At 42.7% G+C, this 17525-nt stretch overlaps 1 protein-coding gene across 1 annotated transcript in view; it reads left to right on the forward strand.

Moving 5' to 3' along the window:
* Nucleotides 1-17525, forward strand: part of LOC124214342 (uncharacterized) — a 474723-nt gene that overhangs the window by 339791 nt on the left and 117407 nt on the right. Inside the window, exon 8 of the mRNA XM_069134347.1 lies at nucleotides 14792-15153. Coding sequence (XP_068990448.1) covers nucleotides 14792-15153 — 362 coding nt within the window. The remainder of the gene's footprint in view (nucleotides 1-14791; nucleotides 15154-17525) is intronic.

The raw sequence follows: 17525 nt of genomic DNA on the forward strand, positions 1-17525 counted from the left end.
TTCGAGTGGTATTTAACAAATATCTCGTGTCGTCAATAGAGCACGGGGTTTCGCGTCGAACGGTCGACACACAGTAAACAACCCATACACCCTGACGCGATTACGAGGCGAGCATCGTAACACTTATCCCGACGCTCACAGTTCGGCCTTTCCTAATAAAAGTCCGTCTCGAACGATATTGAAATTCCTCTTTTCGATAACACAAGGATATATACATTTTTTTTTTTTTTTTAGTACAATAGTATTCGTCAGCATACAGCAATATTTTACATCCTTCAAAATTTGTGTACAACTTATCTTTCACGCAGTGCACGTCAAACTATAAACATAATTTTTTATTTATTCGCACTCTCATCTTTGCTAGTACTCGGAACCTTGCGAGAACACCAGGACCTCATATTCATTGCTTCCTAGGTACCACAATATGGTAGTTGCGAAACCTGATGGTTTTCCACATCCGCGACAACATAACGATCATTTCGCAATACCCTAATTACTCGATATGGACCCTTGAATTTGGGAATTATTTTGTGAGCTGCCGCTGCTGTGCTGTCAAAGTTTTTTATCATTACGTAGTCATCTACCTCATATTTATGCACTCCTTTACGTTTTTTATCGAAATTCTTCTTGTTATAATCCTGAGATTTTTCTATTCTCTCAGCCGCTTTCGCTCGCATTATTTCTAAACCGCGCGTTTCATTTACAACGGTAGACTCGACATAGTTTTTCATTTCGTCAGGAATTTTTCCCCGCTTATTAATACCAAATAAAAGCTTTGAGGGCGTTTCACCCGTGGATTTATCAATCGAGTTATTTAAGGTGAACTCGACGTCGTCTAGAACTTTGTAACAATATTGACCAGATACATTGTCAATTAATTTTCCAAGCATGGTACCTAATACTCGGTTAACCCGTTCGACTTGGCCATTGGCCTTGGGTGAAGCCGTCGCAATTTACACATGTCTAATATTATTTTTGCAACATCTGCATGGAAAGTCCATTTTTATGCACCATTTACAAGCACCGAAAGTAGTCTTTTATACACATGTGCGGGAAAAACTTTCGTGCATTGCTAGGGGTGTGAGAAAAAAACCTTCGCACATTGCCGGCAGTATAAGATAAACCTTCGCACATTGATAGCGGTGTGCGAAAAAGACGGTCGCGCTTTTATCCACAGTTGCGCATTTCGCAAACAGCTGCACTAGTGCCACCGATGGCATAGTTTGTCACTCTTTGCCGTGTTCGACATCGTCACTGAACAGACATCGTGCCGTGGTTTCGTCTAAAAATAATCGTGTATGTCGGACTTTCCATTACAGTTGTAGCAAAAAATAGAGTTCGATACACGTACGAAAGTTGGTAATGCCTATCTCGCGTGAATGCGCCACACTCGCCCTTCAACTCGTCTCCGGGCTCGTGCTGCGCCTTCACGCTTGTGGGGGCATTGCCACCTTCACGCACTAGTATCAAAAAACACTATTTCCTTGAGAAATTCGTTAAATTCGCACGATATGAAACTCGTACCTCGGTCGGAGACAATGCATTTCGGCCTCCTATAATTTACAAAAAAACGCTTCAAGCAATCGATCGCCTCACTCGACGATGTAGTTTTAGTCGCATACAGTTGGTAAATTTTGTGAAGGAATCATTCACGACGAGAATGTGACGTTTTGCCAGTCGCTCTTTTTCTATCGGACCATAATGGTCGATGTGTACCGTTGCAAATGGCACGTTACCCTTCGGGAGACTGTGTAAGAAACCCTCAACTTTTCCCGTGATTAGCTTAAAAGCGATACACTTTAAACAATCTTGAACATAGGTTTTTACTATCTCTTTCATATTTGGAAACCAATAGGTGGACTTTATCGCTCCACACGTCTTCTCGACCGACAAATGCGCCATCTCATCGTGAGGTTTCCGTATTACGTGAGTGACCATACCCTGCGGTACATAAAACAATAAATCCGTTCCGTCTTTTCGGTACACAAGACCGTTTCTCATTTCAAACAAACGATGTTCGGATTTTCCGAAACGTTCTCGTAGATCTTTGATTACGGGATCACGGCTCTGACTTACCGCGAGATTAACCCCAAACGGGTTATCCTCGACGACTCACACGTTTTTCACACGACTGAGCGCATCGACATGCTGCATCCTATTTCCCGCTCGAGGTTCGACCTCATAATCAAAATTTTCAAGCTCTAACACCCATCTTGCTATTCTTTGATTGATTTCTTTCTTATTCAAGGTCATTTTCAAGGAATTGCAGTCCGTCACAACTTTGAACCAGATTCCATGCAAATGGACTCGAAATCTTCGCAAGGCGTAGATAATTGCCAGAGTTTCCAATTCAAAACTGTGGTATCTACTTTCTGTTGCGCTCGTGAGTTTAGAAAAATAGAATATAGGGTGAAATCTGCGATCAGCCTTTCGCTGGAGCAGCACGCTACCATACTCTTGTGCACTACCATCGCGATGCAGCTCAGTTTTGTCCTTCGTATTATAAATCGCCAATATCGGTGCTTCAACAAGTTTTCTTTCCAATGATTCGAATGCTTTTATCTCGACTTCACCGAATTGAAACACCGCATCTTTTTTGCACAATTCATGTAGCGGTTTCGCGATTACTGAAAACCCTTCAACGAATTTCCGAAAGTACGAGCTCATTTCGAGAAAACTCCTAACACCTCGTACATCTTGGGGTGGGGGATATCGTGTTATTGCCACGATTCCATCTTCTGTTGGACTAATTCCCTCTTGAGAGACTTGATATCCCAAATATTCGATTTTTGTAAACAAGAATTTACATTTGTCAACACGGAGCGCTAATTTACTGTTTACAAGCGTCGTGAGAACAGCCTCGAGTATGTAAAGACTTCGTTCGATGGACTTTGTAGCGACCAAGAAATCATCGTGGTACGCGATCACGTCACCGCGAACGATAAATTCTTTCAAAACTTGATTAATCCATCTTTGGAACTTCGGTGGCGCCCCTTTAAGCCCAAACGGCATTATTACGTATTCGAACTACCCGACAGGTGTAACAAACGCCGTATATTTAATCGAGTCTTCGGCTACTGAAATATGGTGAAACCCGTCTTTTAAGTCGAGCACCGTGAAATACTGTTTACCTTGCAATACATCGAGTTGATCCTCAATGAGAGGGAGGGGATAATTATCCCGAAGAGTCAATTCATTCAGAGTTCGATAATCAACACACATTCGCGTCTCTCCATTTTTCTTTTTAACCAATACAATCGGTGAAGCGTACTCTGACTCGCTCGACCTAATGATCCCCTTTTGCAACAATCTATCCGTTATCTCACACACTTACTCTTTCTCGCCGTACGACAATCTTCTAGGCGCGAAATGGAAAGGCTGCTCGTTAGTTAATGTTAATTTTAATTCCGCTTTTACTTTTGGTTCTTCCGGGCGAGCGGGTTTCCGAATATTTTTCCCGAAAAATCTGTTGAACCTGCTTTTGTGTTTCGATCGGTATCGTGTGATTTATAGTCAGCGTATCGGCTTCGTCCTCTCTCGGTAAGGAAACATCAATATTTGCTATATTCATGACCTCGATCTTGTACTCGTTTGTTGTCAACTCTCTTAGACCTAGACCTAATTGTTTCATGATATCACGACCCAAAATTACACACGATACCATCGTAAAATCCGGGACAACCATCAAACACGAATTTCTTATCTGTTTTCCGTCTACTTGGATATCGAGATAAACTATACTGAGAATTACCAAACTACTGCTATTAATTCCCCGGAATTTGTGAGAATAATCATCGGTATTTTCGATCGCATTGCTCGGAACGTAGCGCAATTTAATAAAACTAATCGGACTTCCAGTATCAAACAAAGTCAATAATTCAAAATTTTTTTTCTGTTCGTCTGAGTACATTGTATACAAAACATTTCTACAATACTCGTCGTCTTCGACGGGTGCTGGATACACGTTGTTGACGGGAGCTGGCTTATTCGGACACTCCCTCGCATAATGCCCCGATTTGTTGCAGATGAAACAAGTTACTTCCTACTTCGAGAGTTCAGGGCACTGCAGTTTTATATGCCCGTCCTTACCACAGTTGAAACATTTCCGTGTTGCGCGATGTATCTACTGCGATCCTTACTCCCCTCAGTTCTGAACGGCGCGGCGGAGTGAAATTTTCTCGAAAGCTGCCAAGCGTTATCGTTGAATCCTTGCATTCGAGCTTGATCCTGTAGTCGCATATCTGGGATTCCTTCAATGATGTATTCAACGATTTCATCTTCCGGTACACCAATCCGATTGGCCAATATTATTTGTTCGTAATGATAAACATGGAATGTCTTCCCACTTTTCCACTGCCTGTTCTCAAACTGTCAGCGAAGAGTAACTCTGTTTGAACGATGGTCGAACATCGTTCGCATTTCTGCCAGTAATCTTTCAAGATCCATCTCGATATGTTCAGGTTTTGAATAAAACCAGTCGGGTGCTTTCGCTTTCAGTTTTGAACCCACTAGTATTCGATTCGAGTGGTCGTCTGAATCGTATGAGCTCTTTAATAGATTCAGTTGTTTCTCCCAATTCGAGAACGTATTCGGAGCTCCGGAAAAATCGCTCAATAAGTCCTTGGGCTGCCTCTCACCCACTGCTGGACCAGCACCTGCACAAACTAGCTCAAGTTCTCTCTGAGTGTTCGTGAATGTTGATGGGTCGATCCGAGAAGTATAATGAAGGAATTCGTGCACTTTATATTGATAATAATAACTTTAATAAGAAAATAATGGTAACAATAAGATCGCGCGTGATGTACTCGACGCCATGTTTTTTCTTTTCTATCAGTCGTCGGTTTTTGCTTCGCCGCGAGTGGAGCTCACGGGGAAAAACGATGCCCGCGAAGTTCGGTGCTCGAACATCCCGCCGGCCTTGACAATACGTACTTGTCAACAAGTAAAAATAAAACAAAAGAGAAACAAACATAGAATAATCGTGCTTACAACTAATACATGTCAAATCCTATGTCTAATCGTAAGCAGGGAGAACACATATTTTTGGCAGACTGCGTTGGGTAATTCCGTTGGAGGTTTTTCACTGACTACACAGACGCGTCCGTCTCGCCCTGGATGACACTCGATGACGCGTCCTATCTTCCACTGAAGTGGAGGCAGTTTGTCGTCTTTTAACAGAACGAGACTATCGATTTGTAGCTCGCTATTCGCGTTACGGTCCCTCCACTTCGATCGTGTTTGAAGTTGAGTCAAGTATTCGCGGCTCCAACGCGCCCAAAAATGTTGTTGTAACTTGATCAAAAGTTGATATCGCGTGAGCCGATTGGAAGAAATTTCTTGTAAATCGACTTGCGGTATCGCGGTTAAAGGCGCACCAATTAAAAAATGCCCGGGCGTGAGTGCTGACAGATCGGAAGGATCGCTCGACATCGGCACTAGCGGTCGCGAATTTAGAATCACTTCGATTTCCGTGAACAACGTATATAACTCTTCGAACGTCGATAACGCTTCGCCGAGAACTCTCTTCAAGTGCGTTTTTGCAGATTTAATTCCGGCCTCCCATATTCCACCCATGTGTGGAGAATACGGCGGAATAAAATGCTATTGAATTGAGTTGTCCGCAGCGAAATCGATAACATTTCTCTTATGAGCTTCGGTTTGGAGTAATTTCGCTAGTTCTTTGAGTTCATTGTTAGCTCCTGTAAAATTGGTTCCATTATCGGAGTACACGTGGGCGCACTTGCCACGTCGTGCTATGAATCGCTTAAGAGAATTAAGGAACGCTACAGTTGTTAAGCCGGAGACCAATTCCAAGTGAATTGCGCGCGTTGCGAGACATACGAAGAGACATAAATATGCCTTGTCTGTCTTATTCCTCGAGAATTTGATTCGGAACGGACCGCCGTAGTCAACCCCTACATTCAAAAATGCTCGAGACGGGTTGACCCGAACGGAAGGAAGGTTGCCCATGATTTGCTGCAATGCTTTGGGTCGAAATCTGAAGCACGTAACGCATTTGCTTAAAACTTGTTTAACTGTGGATCTCGCCGAAAGTATCCAAAAGGTTTCGTTAAGAGTACCTAAGAGTGCTTGCAACCCCGCGTGTAAATTTCTGAGATGAGCATCGCGAATTATAAGACGTGTCAACGCGCTGCTAGGCGCAAGAACGATGGGAAATCCTTGTGCGTAGGGCAATTCTGTTTCTTGTAGTCTTCCTCCAACTCTTATGAGTCCGTCGACGTCGATGAATGGGAGTAACGATGCGAGCTTGCTGTTTGTGGGTACCGGAAGTTCCTCACGTAGGTTGTGGATTTCTCGTGGGAATTGTTCCGATTGGCTGATCGCTATGACGGTTTTCTCGGCTGATTTGAGTTCGTCGACCGAAAGAGAACCATTTCTGCGTTCTGTCACGTGTCGTAAGTTGTATGCAAACCGTGGACAGTAGGCGACAACACGTTTTAATTTGCGTAACGAGGAAAATCTGCCTAGTAAATCAAAGTCGTTGACGATGGCAGTGAGAGACGAAAGACCTTGTTTTGCTTCGAGCAATGTAGTATCGATGACGTCTTCATTTTGGATTTCCGTACTTGAACCATGATAATCTTCCACGGGTCCCAGCAACCACGCTGGGCCGATCCACCACAGCTCGTGTGTTCGCAGCTGATCGGGCGTAGTTCCACGGGAAATCACGTCGGCCGGGTTTTCTTCTGAGCGTACATGTTGCCAGCGTGCTTTGTCTGTTAACTCGTGAATCTCTGCCACCCTGTTGGCGACAAATGTCTTCCACTGACACGCCTCGCCTGCGATCCAGCTGAGCGCGATTTTTGAGTCTGACCGGTAATATTTCGTGTCGACTTGGAGCGTAAACGCTTGTGTTATTTTTTGCGCAATTCGCGCGAGCAGAACAGCGCCGCAAAGTTCAAGTCTTGGGAGACTGACGTTCTTGAGTGGAGCTACTCGTGATTTCGCACAGAGTAAGGGTGTCGTATATTGATTGCCTTGTGAACAAAATCGAACGTAGATACAAGCTCCATAGGCTGCTTCCGAGGCATCGCAGAACCCGTGCAGTTCGATTTTCGTGGGCTCTTGGCACACGACTGCACGAGGAATCGAGATTTCGTTAATAGCCGTTAAATGCGTGTGATACCTTTTCCATGCTTCGTGTAAGTCATTTGGCAGCGACTCATCCCATCCTATTTTTAGCTTCCAAAGCTGCTGCAAAATAATCTTTGCTGAGATGTACGCTGGACCGATCAAACTTAGTGGATCATAGATTTGAGAAATCGTTGAGAGAATATTCCTTTTCGTGGGTCGCGAGCTGATGTCTCCGAGTTTTGTACGATACCGAAAAGTGTCATCTCGGGGATTCCAAATCAGTCCGAGTGTCGTTACTTCTTCACCGATGGGGCGCTCGGTGTTCCCATCGTCCTCGGGTGATGCGTTCACGATCGATGGCACATTTGAAACCGATTTGGACAGTGAAAATCCACCGGACAGCAGGACCCGCTTAAGCTTTTGCTTCGTCATCTTGAGGTTAGTCACGTCGTCACAGCCTGTCAGCAGGTCATCTACATAAAAATCCCGCAAAATGATATCGCTGAGTTCGGGAAATTCTTCTTTGCAATCGTAGGCCAGCTGGTGCAGACTGCGTATGGCGAGAAATGGCGCGGTAGCTGTGCCGTACGTCACAGTGTTAAGTTTGTACTCTTTGATAGTTTGTTGGGAGTCGGCACGCCAAACAATTCGTTGGAAATCTCGATGGTCCTCACAAATTTTTATTTGACGATACATCTTTTGAATATCTGCGCTCAACACGTACTGATGCTGTCTAAAACGTGCGAGAATTGCGAACAGATCTTGCTGGATCGTGGGTCCAACTCTGAGAATCTCATTGAGTGATTTCCCGGACGTTGTTTTACATGATGCATCGAAAACCACCCGCAATTTTGTGGTCGTGCTCGACTCCTTCGCTACACAATGATGAGGGATGTAGCAATGAGGTTTGTCTATCGTTTTTTCCGTGTCAGAAATCTCCGTCATGTGTCTGAGAGCAATGTATTCGTCCAAAAAAGCTTCATATTGTTTTTTCAACTCGGGCTGTTTTTCGAGTTTGCGATTCAGAGCGCGTAGGCGTTTGATCGCGATGTCCTTCGACTCACCGAGTTGCTCCGGACTCTCGCGGAATGACAGTGCGACTGTGAAACGCCCATGTTCGTCTCTGTGGTGCGCTGCTACGAAATCTTCCTCGCAACGTAATTCTTCTTCAGAAAAATGTTTCGTTGGCTGGTACTCTTCAATGCTCCAAAAACGCTCGATTTGCTTGTGCAGTGTTGTTTCGGTTGTGAAACAGCAAATCGCCGATCGCGCGTTTTCCGACTGCGTTTTTGGAGCCGCCATTAAGCCTCCGACGATCCATCCAAGTTTGGTTTTGTGTAGACGCGGTTGATTTCGACTGACAATGTGTTGCCCTACACACAAGAGATCCCAAAACACGCCGACACCCAGCAGCACGTCAATTTCACCTGGAATGTTGAATGAAGGGTCAGTGAGCGTTATGTTATCCGGAATTCGGAATTCTTGAGTGCGTATCATTATCGTGGGTAACGGTTGCGTAATATTATCGATGACGAGAAACGGTAATTCAATTCTGAACGCGTTTACTCGAGATTTAATCGTTGCATTGACCGATTGCTTCGTGTGAGCCTGACTCAAATTTACGCCTGAGATTGACACGTTTTCGGAACGTTCTGGCGGCTGCAATCGGCTAAGTAACGCCTTAGTGAGAAAATTTGATTGGGAGCCGCAGTCCAACACCGCTCTGCATACATGAGGCTCGCCAAATCTATCTTTTACAAGTATTAATGCCGTTGACAACATCGCACTTGTCTTGTTCGTTTGCACGCTTGACAATGTTACATTATTCGAGAGCTCGCCGCTGTTCGACGGTCCTCCCGACCCGGTAGTCGATTGATCACTGTTCGAGTTGTTCTTGGGATGAAACTCCTCAATGTGAAGAGCCGTGTTGTGTCTTTTTCCACAATGTTTGCAATTACTCGATCGACATGAATCTGCAGTATGATTTTCGCGTAAACAGTTAAAGTAAATCTTTATACGTTTGACTTCGCTCCACTTTGCTTGCGTATTGAGTCCCTTAAACTTCGTACAGTGATAAATCGAGTGTTCACCTCCGCAACTCGGACACGTTTTTGTATCGTTCGAACGTTGCTCGCCTTTACTGCTAATACATGCAATTGACTCCTCGGCTTTCTTTGACGCGTTCGAGGGTTTTACTGGTTTACCGGAAGTTGATTTTGCGGGGTGAAGAGTCTCCAACATTGAACAATGCTGCGTTAAGAAATCAGTGAGCGAGTTTCGCGTTGGAACTGTTTCGTTATTGATACCCGCTTCCCATTTTCGACGCGTGACAGGATCGAGCTTCGTGGTAATCATGTAAATAATTAAGCTGTCCCAACTATCAACCGGCTGACCGAGGATCTTGAGAGCACGGAGATGCTTTAACGCGTTGTCCACAAGCCTGCGCAATTGAGTTGCCGATTCTTTCTGATTTGACTCGAGACCGAACAATGCCTGATCGTGATAATGAATTAACAAACGTTTGTTTTCGAATCTGTCTTTGAGCAATGCCCACGCTTCTCTGTAATTTCCCGCGCTAATCTCTAACGACTGAATGACTTGACTCGCAGTTTCCTGCAGAGAAGACCGCAAATAATAAAATTTCTGAATATCCGTTAGATTTCTGTTTTTGTCAATTAATGCGTTGAACGTGTCACGGAATGGAAGCCACTGAACGTACGCTCCATCGAATTTGGGAAGACTGAGCGTCGGAAGCTTTATATTTGATACGGTACCGAGCTCGTCGTCGTCATGCTCGACTGACGGTGTACGTTGCCTACTAGTGCTCGCCGTCGGAGGCGGAGCGTGAAACCTTTTGCCCATTGCGACCGTCTTGTAATACGCGTTTTCAAATTGCTCGCGCTTCTCGATTTGAGCCTCCGTTTCATCGATTTCTTCCATACTTGACTGCGTGATATTAAACGTCTCCTACAGATCGTAGACTTTCTGAAGTCTCGCTTCCACCTCTGTCGGGTCTGCTTCACCTAACCTTAAACCCGAAAAAGTAGTCTGAGTGCGCGTTAGCTGACTTTTAATAGTCGCTATGCTTTTTTTTAATTGAGTTAATGACGCCGAAAGAGTTCGTGGTCTTATTTTTCTCCTTGGCGGGTGGTGACCTCAGAGTCATTTGAGACGACTCGTCGTCGATGCTGATTGTCGACTACGAAGTATCGTTGATTGCTGTCGTGTCGTTGATTCAGCTTCTCTCCTGAGCTGCGAAATATCCCGCTTGGTGACTGTGATGTCAGTGCTGGCTCACACTGGCAGCATCCACCGAAGTTGACTGCGTTGTTCAGAGTTGAGGCTGTACGACCGTGTGTCGTTAACCTCGAAACTCGACGTTCTGCGTTGACCGCGTTGTTGAGCGTTGAGGCTGTACGACCGTGTGCGTAACCTCAAAATCCTCGATGTATTTCGTTGACTGCCCAGCACGCGAAGCGATGTCAGTCGCGCGTACGCCCTCGGCGGTAGCCGGGCCGAGCGAACGACGGTTTGACGGCCGGCCTGCGTCGTGATGATGACGCAAGACTCGTCTTTGATGATTTGCGTCTCAATTTTAAAAATTTCACTGTACTCACTCTCGCAAGATCCCATGTCCAACTTTTTTCGTGGAATGAGAATTGCGAGCACTGCAAAAAAGTTCGTTCTTCGTAAAAAACGTGCTCGTCGTGAAGTGCTCTACACGAGCCGAGCCCCGAACCTTCTCGAAATTTCTGCCACGGTTTTCATTCTAGCACTAACTCTCACAAAACTTCGAAGGACCAAATTATGTTCGTAAATGTTGATGGGTCGATCCGAGAAGGATAATGAAGGAATTCGTGCACTTTATATTGATAATAATAACTTTAATAAGAAAATAATGGTAACAAAAAGATCGCGCGTGCTGAACTCGATGCCATGTTTTCTTTTTCTATCGGTCGTCGGTCTTTGCTTCGCCGCGAGAGGCGCTCATGGGGAAAACGATGCCCGCGAAGTTCGGTGCTCGAACAAGTACCGATCGAATTGCAGGGAGACCCCTTAGATTTATCCATCTCTCCGAAAACGCACAGAGAAAATAAACCCAGAAAGAATGAACGACTGACCCCGAGTCACCCGACTACTTGACTGACGCGGCCTGGCCCGCGCTATCTCCTCCACCTTCATGCTCGTCTAAATAAAACACATGCAAGGACTAAACAGAGAGAGTCGGCCGCGCGACGCATGTGTTCGTATACACGCGCGAGCGACCGTTCGTGCCTGGGCACCTCTGACTATTCGTTCGACCGAACACAATCCAAAAACATTTAGGAAACGAATATGAAAGATTGTTATTCGTAAATTCATGCATTTCTGCACGTGAAAACATAATGTGAAACCACGTTGTATCCGTGCAAAATTTCGAATGGGCTGTAACTAAAAAATGAAATTTTGACAAGCAGGATATTTATATGTGAGGATTGATTTGTAATACAAAAAATGAAAAAATGGCCTGCACACAAAAAAAAAAATTCTTGAATCAAGTGATGTATATTGTCCATTCAAGAATATGTGATATTTTTGATTAAAAAAATAGCATATTCTTGCTTTAAGAAATGAAATATTCTTGAACCAAGAATAGTTTTTTTTGTATAACATTATTGTGAAATAGTTATAAATGAAAGAAAAAATATACAAATATGTACAGTAAGGGGGGCCAAAAAAATCGACTGTTTTTTTTTTTCACTTTGTACTCTGAAAAGTTGGTTGGTAGAGACCTCAAAAACATTCTCTCCAAGTATGAGCTCTTAATTTTAATAGGAAGGTCCTCCGCCTCGCAGTTTTCTATTTTTTTCTCATGGTGAGGAAGAAAAATACATATCTCGGTATCTACTATTTATAAAAAAAATGTGTACGACATTTTCGTAGGAAATTGAATTCTCTACAAAAAAGGTCTCCTACAATTTTTTTGTATACCTCACTGTTCAGAAGATATTCACCGTCAAACTTCAATGCACACTATTTTTAACAGTTTTTTTGTTAATAATTCAAACAATTTCAATTTAATTCATGAGTTTCGGGAAAATTTGTACAAATTGCAGTTTCTGTCGTCGAGCAAGTCTGCAGTCTACTATTTCTGGCAAAAGGCAGAAATGAAAAAAGTCGGCCAATTTATTTTCTATTTTCAATGTCCAAAAATTGCCGTCTCGAATAATTTTATCAAAGATCAGTCCTTTTGGTGTCCAAACTACGAAATCGCACCATTTCCTTTTCGTAATGTGGAGAGGACCCTGAACCTGTTGAAAATAATTATGCGATGTGATCAACTTGACTTCACCATTCGTAATGGACATAAATTTGATTTTTTTTTTTTGACTCCAAGCCCTCCATTGGAGTCAGCCCTTTGGCAGAAGCCGGACATTTCACTTCGGTAACTGCGTCCTCGTCCACTAATCCGTCAGGTGACGCCGCGAGGAACGGTAACTCCTTGTCCATCATCAGACCACAGGATTCCACCATAACTCCATGTTCCGAAGCAAACTGACTGATCGCCAAAGGCTCCTTTTCGATACCCTACCTTGTACTCGTGTTACCATTGAAATCGGTATAGCGAATTCTTTCAACTAATTTTGTGCAAGATATTTGTGACCGTCGTTTGCAAATTTCACCACACATCGAGGTAGTTAACCGCTTTTTACATTCATCGTACCATTCGTCAAACATGCTTTGTCCTCTAGTTTGCCGTTCGATTACCAGTGTATACACCGAATACAAGGCTTGCAGGAAATCCTTCTTAGCGGCAGCCAATTTCTCTTCGAGCATGTCTGGTTGCGACGGACATGCAGCGTCCGGGCCGTAGTCGGTGTCAGCGGACTGGACAACGAAAGATGTCGATTTGGATTTGAAAGCCGGCTTTCAAGAGTAAAGAGCTCTCGATTCAGTTGTGCAGTACTTGGCGGTGAATTTCCTCGGCCCACCCATACCGAATTTTTTACTGACTAACGCATGGAACTGTTCACCGACATTCATCCTCACTACGCCAGATTCGCATCTTGCTTGATATGATACGCGAAGGATAAAATTGATACGCTTGCCCCCTATAGCCTTAGCAACATGTGCGTTTTACAACTGGGCCACATTGTTGTTGACGTCTCGTATCAGGCTAGATACATGCTCAGTAAATCGATTCATCGCCGCAAGCATCTCGCGGAAGATACCAGTCACTTTCATATCCTGCACAAGGTTTATTTCACCCGGCTTCGGATTACCGTCGCAGAAATAACCGCGGTCTTTATACAACCGATGTTCCCCGAAAGCATGATTCGGACCGTGTTTTATATCTTTACGCAAGTCCTCGATCCGAACGTATCGCGGGTTATTCATTTCTGTTCTTCGTTGACGAATAGCAGAAGTTACTGCACAACACAGGCGTTTCAATTTTTTGCGCAAAGAATTTTGGAGAATCACTGTACCGACCATACGGCTGACACAGATATCTCGCAGTCGAGTACCATAATTTCGGAGCACATGGTTGCGGCATTCGATTTTTACGACTAGTGCCTCCGGTCCATACGGCATTGCATCGATAAGCTTCCGGTGGACGCTACTATCTCCATCTCCTATCAATTTATTATATTTTAGGCCGCGCATTTCTAAGCTACATTTGAATCCCTCTACTATTATGTTAGATTCCATCGCGGTACTAGAACCCCCCCAGTTTTTGGCGCACTTATGATCCACTACTGATTTTGACTCCCTTTGTTTCGACCTATTACAAATGGAACAACACTTGTTTTGAACCCCGATGAACAAAACTTTTCCGCCCTATACCCTACTATTGCTGCTACACCCGAAAGAGGATCATATTTTGTACGGTAGTGAGGACTTGATTCGATCTTGGATTGATCCACTATCCTTTCTAATTGCAACTCATGGTCTGCTACCACATTACTGTCGGTTGTTGGCGAAACACTTACGGATGTGCTTGTAGCTATAACTGTCGTCTCCTTATTGGCTGCCGTTATAGAAATCGGAGAGTTGAGTATTACTTCTGAGCAAAACAGATCGACTTCGAAGAATTCTGTCGGGGATCTTACCTCGTCAAACTCGATAACATTATCTCTTATCGTGTCTTCGGTTGGCATGTCTTCCGCGACCAATTCTTCGTCGATCAAAGTCTGATTTGATATAATGCGCGTGTGCGTGAGTGTGTTTGCGTGTGTGTGCGTGCGCATGTGTGTTTATGTAAAATTGTAAAACGTTTGGTGTACATAAAGCGCTCAGAAAACTTCGAAGTCCATTTTCTCGAGAATTTCCGAACATGGCGTTGAACTGCTTTGGGAAATTAGTATTAGAATTCTCAGCTTCACGTACCATGAGTACGAAAACTTAAAAAAATTCAACTGCCGTACCTTCCCCTTGTGAGTACAGAAAATGGTATGAAAATGATAGCTGAATTGAAATCATTTGAGCAGTCAGTATCAAGTGAATTGGGTGTCTTTATATCTAGTTCACAGCCATATTCAAATGTCTTCCAACTCTTGTGCTAATCAGTAAAAATTCGTCAATTCAGTAAATACAAATCTATACAAAAAAATGACAGATGTAAGTCACTTGTTTGTTAATCTAATGTGTTACACTCACCTTGCTGCCACACTGCCTAATACTCGGAATGTGAAGTCAAGTTTTTATTATCTTGCAGGTCCCGTAGAATCCAGATGCCATTCAAAGTATTCCTAGAAGGGCAAAATATGTTTTGGAAGCCATACGAAAAATCAAACCACAAAGCTAATAAGAAAGCTGTTAGTGAAGACGATACGGAATCAATATGGATTGCAGTAACAGAGTCTGCCGTTGAACAACCCCAAAAAGCATCTGATCCATTGCAATTTGGTGATACCTCATTACAAGATAGTCACCTTCTTCATAATACGGAATCGACTCGGAAATGTCTAAAATCAGATGTCAGAGAAACAATAATGGAAAACAGAGGAGCTGATAATAATTGCGTGAAAACTATGATCCATTCGAAACAGTCAACAGATCACCTCAACATTCAGAAAGGTATACCTGATATCCAAGGATCGTATCAATGTAGCGAATGTAGAAAACATTTCAAGTTGAAAGACTCATATCAAAGGCATATTCGAATTCATACGAACGAGCGACCTTTCACTTGTCACGTTTGTGCAAAGCAGTTTCGCGATTCAGGCGGCTTATCTAGGCATTTGAAAGACGTTCACGCTAAGCTCAAAAACTTTCCCTGCGATATGTGTGGAAAATCGTTCGCATCCAAGGCCACCAGAGAAGACCACCGACGCACACACACGGGCGAAAGACCATACATTTGCGAGTCGTGTGGATCCACATTCAAGTCCAAAGCGTCGCTTTATATACACAGCAAACTCCATACCAATGAGTTTCCACATCCATGTTCTTATTGCCACAAAAAGTTTCGACGCAAACAAGAAATGTTAGCACATATAACAACGCATACTGGAGAAAAAAACCATGCTTGCGAAGTGTGCTCAAAGAGGTTCAGAGTAAAATCAGAGCTTGTGAGGCATCAACTGGTTCACTCTGAAGAAAAACCGTTTATTTGTAGCAAATGTAGTCTAGCTTTCCGGCAGAAACGGTATTTGAACAATCACATTAAAAGCAGGCATATTGATACTTCATAAAACTTCTAGCACGGACAACTCTCTTACTTTCTATTTAACGTCAATAGTGCAGTCCGAGACGAGTTATTCAAACGTCCCTGCGTTTATAATGCTCTCAGATTCGGCTTCAAAAGAATGAAATTCTCAGTGGCATTTTTTTATGCAGCTGAAGAGACACACCCAGAAATTCTTTCCAGCATTCCAAATCTGATAATGACTTTAAAAAAATATGGGGAAATACGTTCCTTCTAAAATTTTCTGAAAAATGTTTAAAATTGAAGGTTCATAACTGTCAGGTCTGCACAATCTTATTATAGCCATACAGAATATTCGTTTGAACTACCAATGAATTTTCATTATTGAAATTTATTATAAACGCCAGATCGGATAATAATGACAATACATAAGAGAAGTAAAAAAAAACAATGCTGAAATTTTATCTTGGTGTATACCGCAATACAAAGCGAGCAGAGAAAAAATATCACCTCTGACCAACACGATTATGGAATGTTTATTTTACAGTTATTATGGCGAGGAGTATGCACTGAACGTGTTATAAAAATGTGAAGTGGTAATTATAGTCCAGAAAATAAAGCCAAAAAAAGGTCTGTTTATGACACAAATTCAAAACGGATGGGACCTATATATTTTTATAGAGCTGATGGTCGTGATGAAGGCCTATGTGTTTCCGACCACGATTGTGTTGGCAACAGAAAAAATGCGGACCGTCCAAAGCTGGTGAAACGAAGTTACTGAGCGATAGCGAGGAAACTATTGATCTGAGAGAAAAAAGTTTCATAAAAATTTATAGGTATTAAAAAAACGAACAATTTGGCTGGTCACAAATTGAAAATGATTGATTCGTTTTCTTGCAAGGTGATAAAAACCTGTTAAAACGGTCATTTCTACAATAACGAATAATTTATCCAATAATGCATGTACATCTTTGAAAGTCTCGTGATATATATCTCTTGGTATACTAAAAAATGGTGCAAAACCGGAGCTCTATCGGATTAATACTTTTTGAGAAAGGCTTTTTGTTATTAAAAAACCGACTTTTTTGGCACGGAATTTCCGGGCTGCAATATTATCGAAGAGCAATAAAATTGGCAAAATATTAATTCCGAAGAGTCGCATTATCTTGTAAACTATAAGGCAAAACGATTTTTTACAATTAAGTGGGTGAAAAATGACTCCAAAAAAAGGGTACGTTTTTTACTCGCAAACAAATAGAATTACTCGGCCGATTTTGATGTTACAGAATCGGGATTAGTATTATTGAATAGCTGTTATTTCTACACAAATTTAGAAAGAAATGAAATTGATCAAAGTTAAAGCTAAAATTTGGGTACAATACAGACCAAGACTCTTACCAACTGGCATACAATTTTAGAATACATTACTCATGACATTTACCTCAGAACGTAACAACCCGTGCTCCGGAAACAATATATTTTTCATTGAGTCGATTTTTTTTCGGTAAAGTCATTGAGGAACTTCACATAGATGAAAGGCAATTCACATTAAATCTGAAAATTGATTAAATATAAGTAAAAAAAATTAATATTCGAATTTCGAACTGAAAAAATAGTTTTCTTGAAATGTTGATAGCAAATTCACGATCAGCGGAAAAAGTTAGCCGGGATTTAACTAAAAAACATTTCGATACGTTTATTTCTTCAAGGGAAGAGCAATAGGCGGAATGCTGTCAGGGGTAAGAAAGGAGATAGTAAGTGGGGAGGGAGGGAGGGAAGAGGTAAAAGAGGGCATGATGAT

This window comes from Neodiprion pinetum, chromosome 3 (assembly GCF_021155775.2).
Source record: "Neodiprion pinetum isolate iyNeoPine1 chromosome 3, iyNeoPine1.2, whole genome shotgun sequence".
NCBI classification, from domain to species: domain Eukaryota; kingdom Metazoa; phylum Arthropoda; class Insecta; order Hymenoptera; family Diprionidae; genus Neodiprion; species Neodiprion pinetum.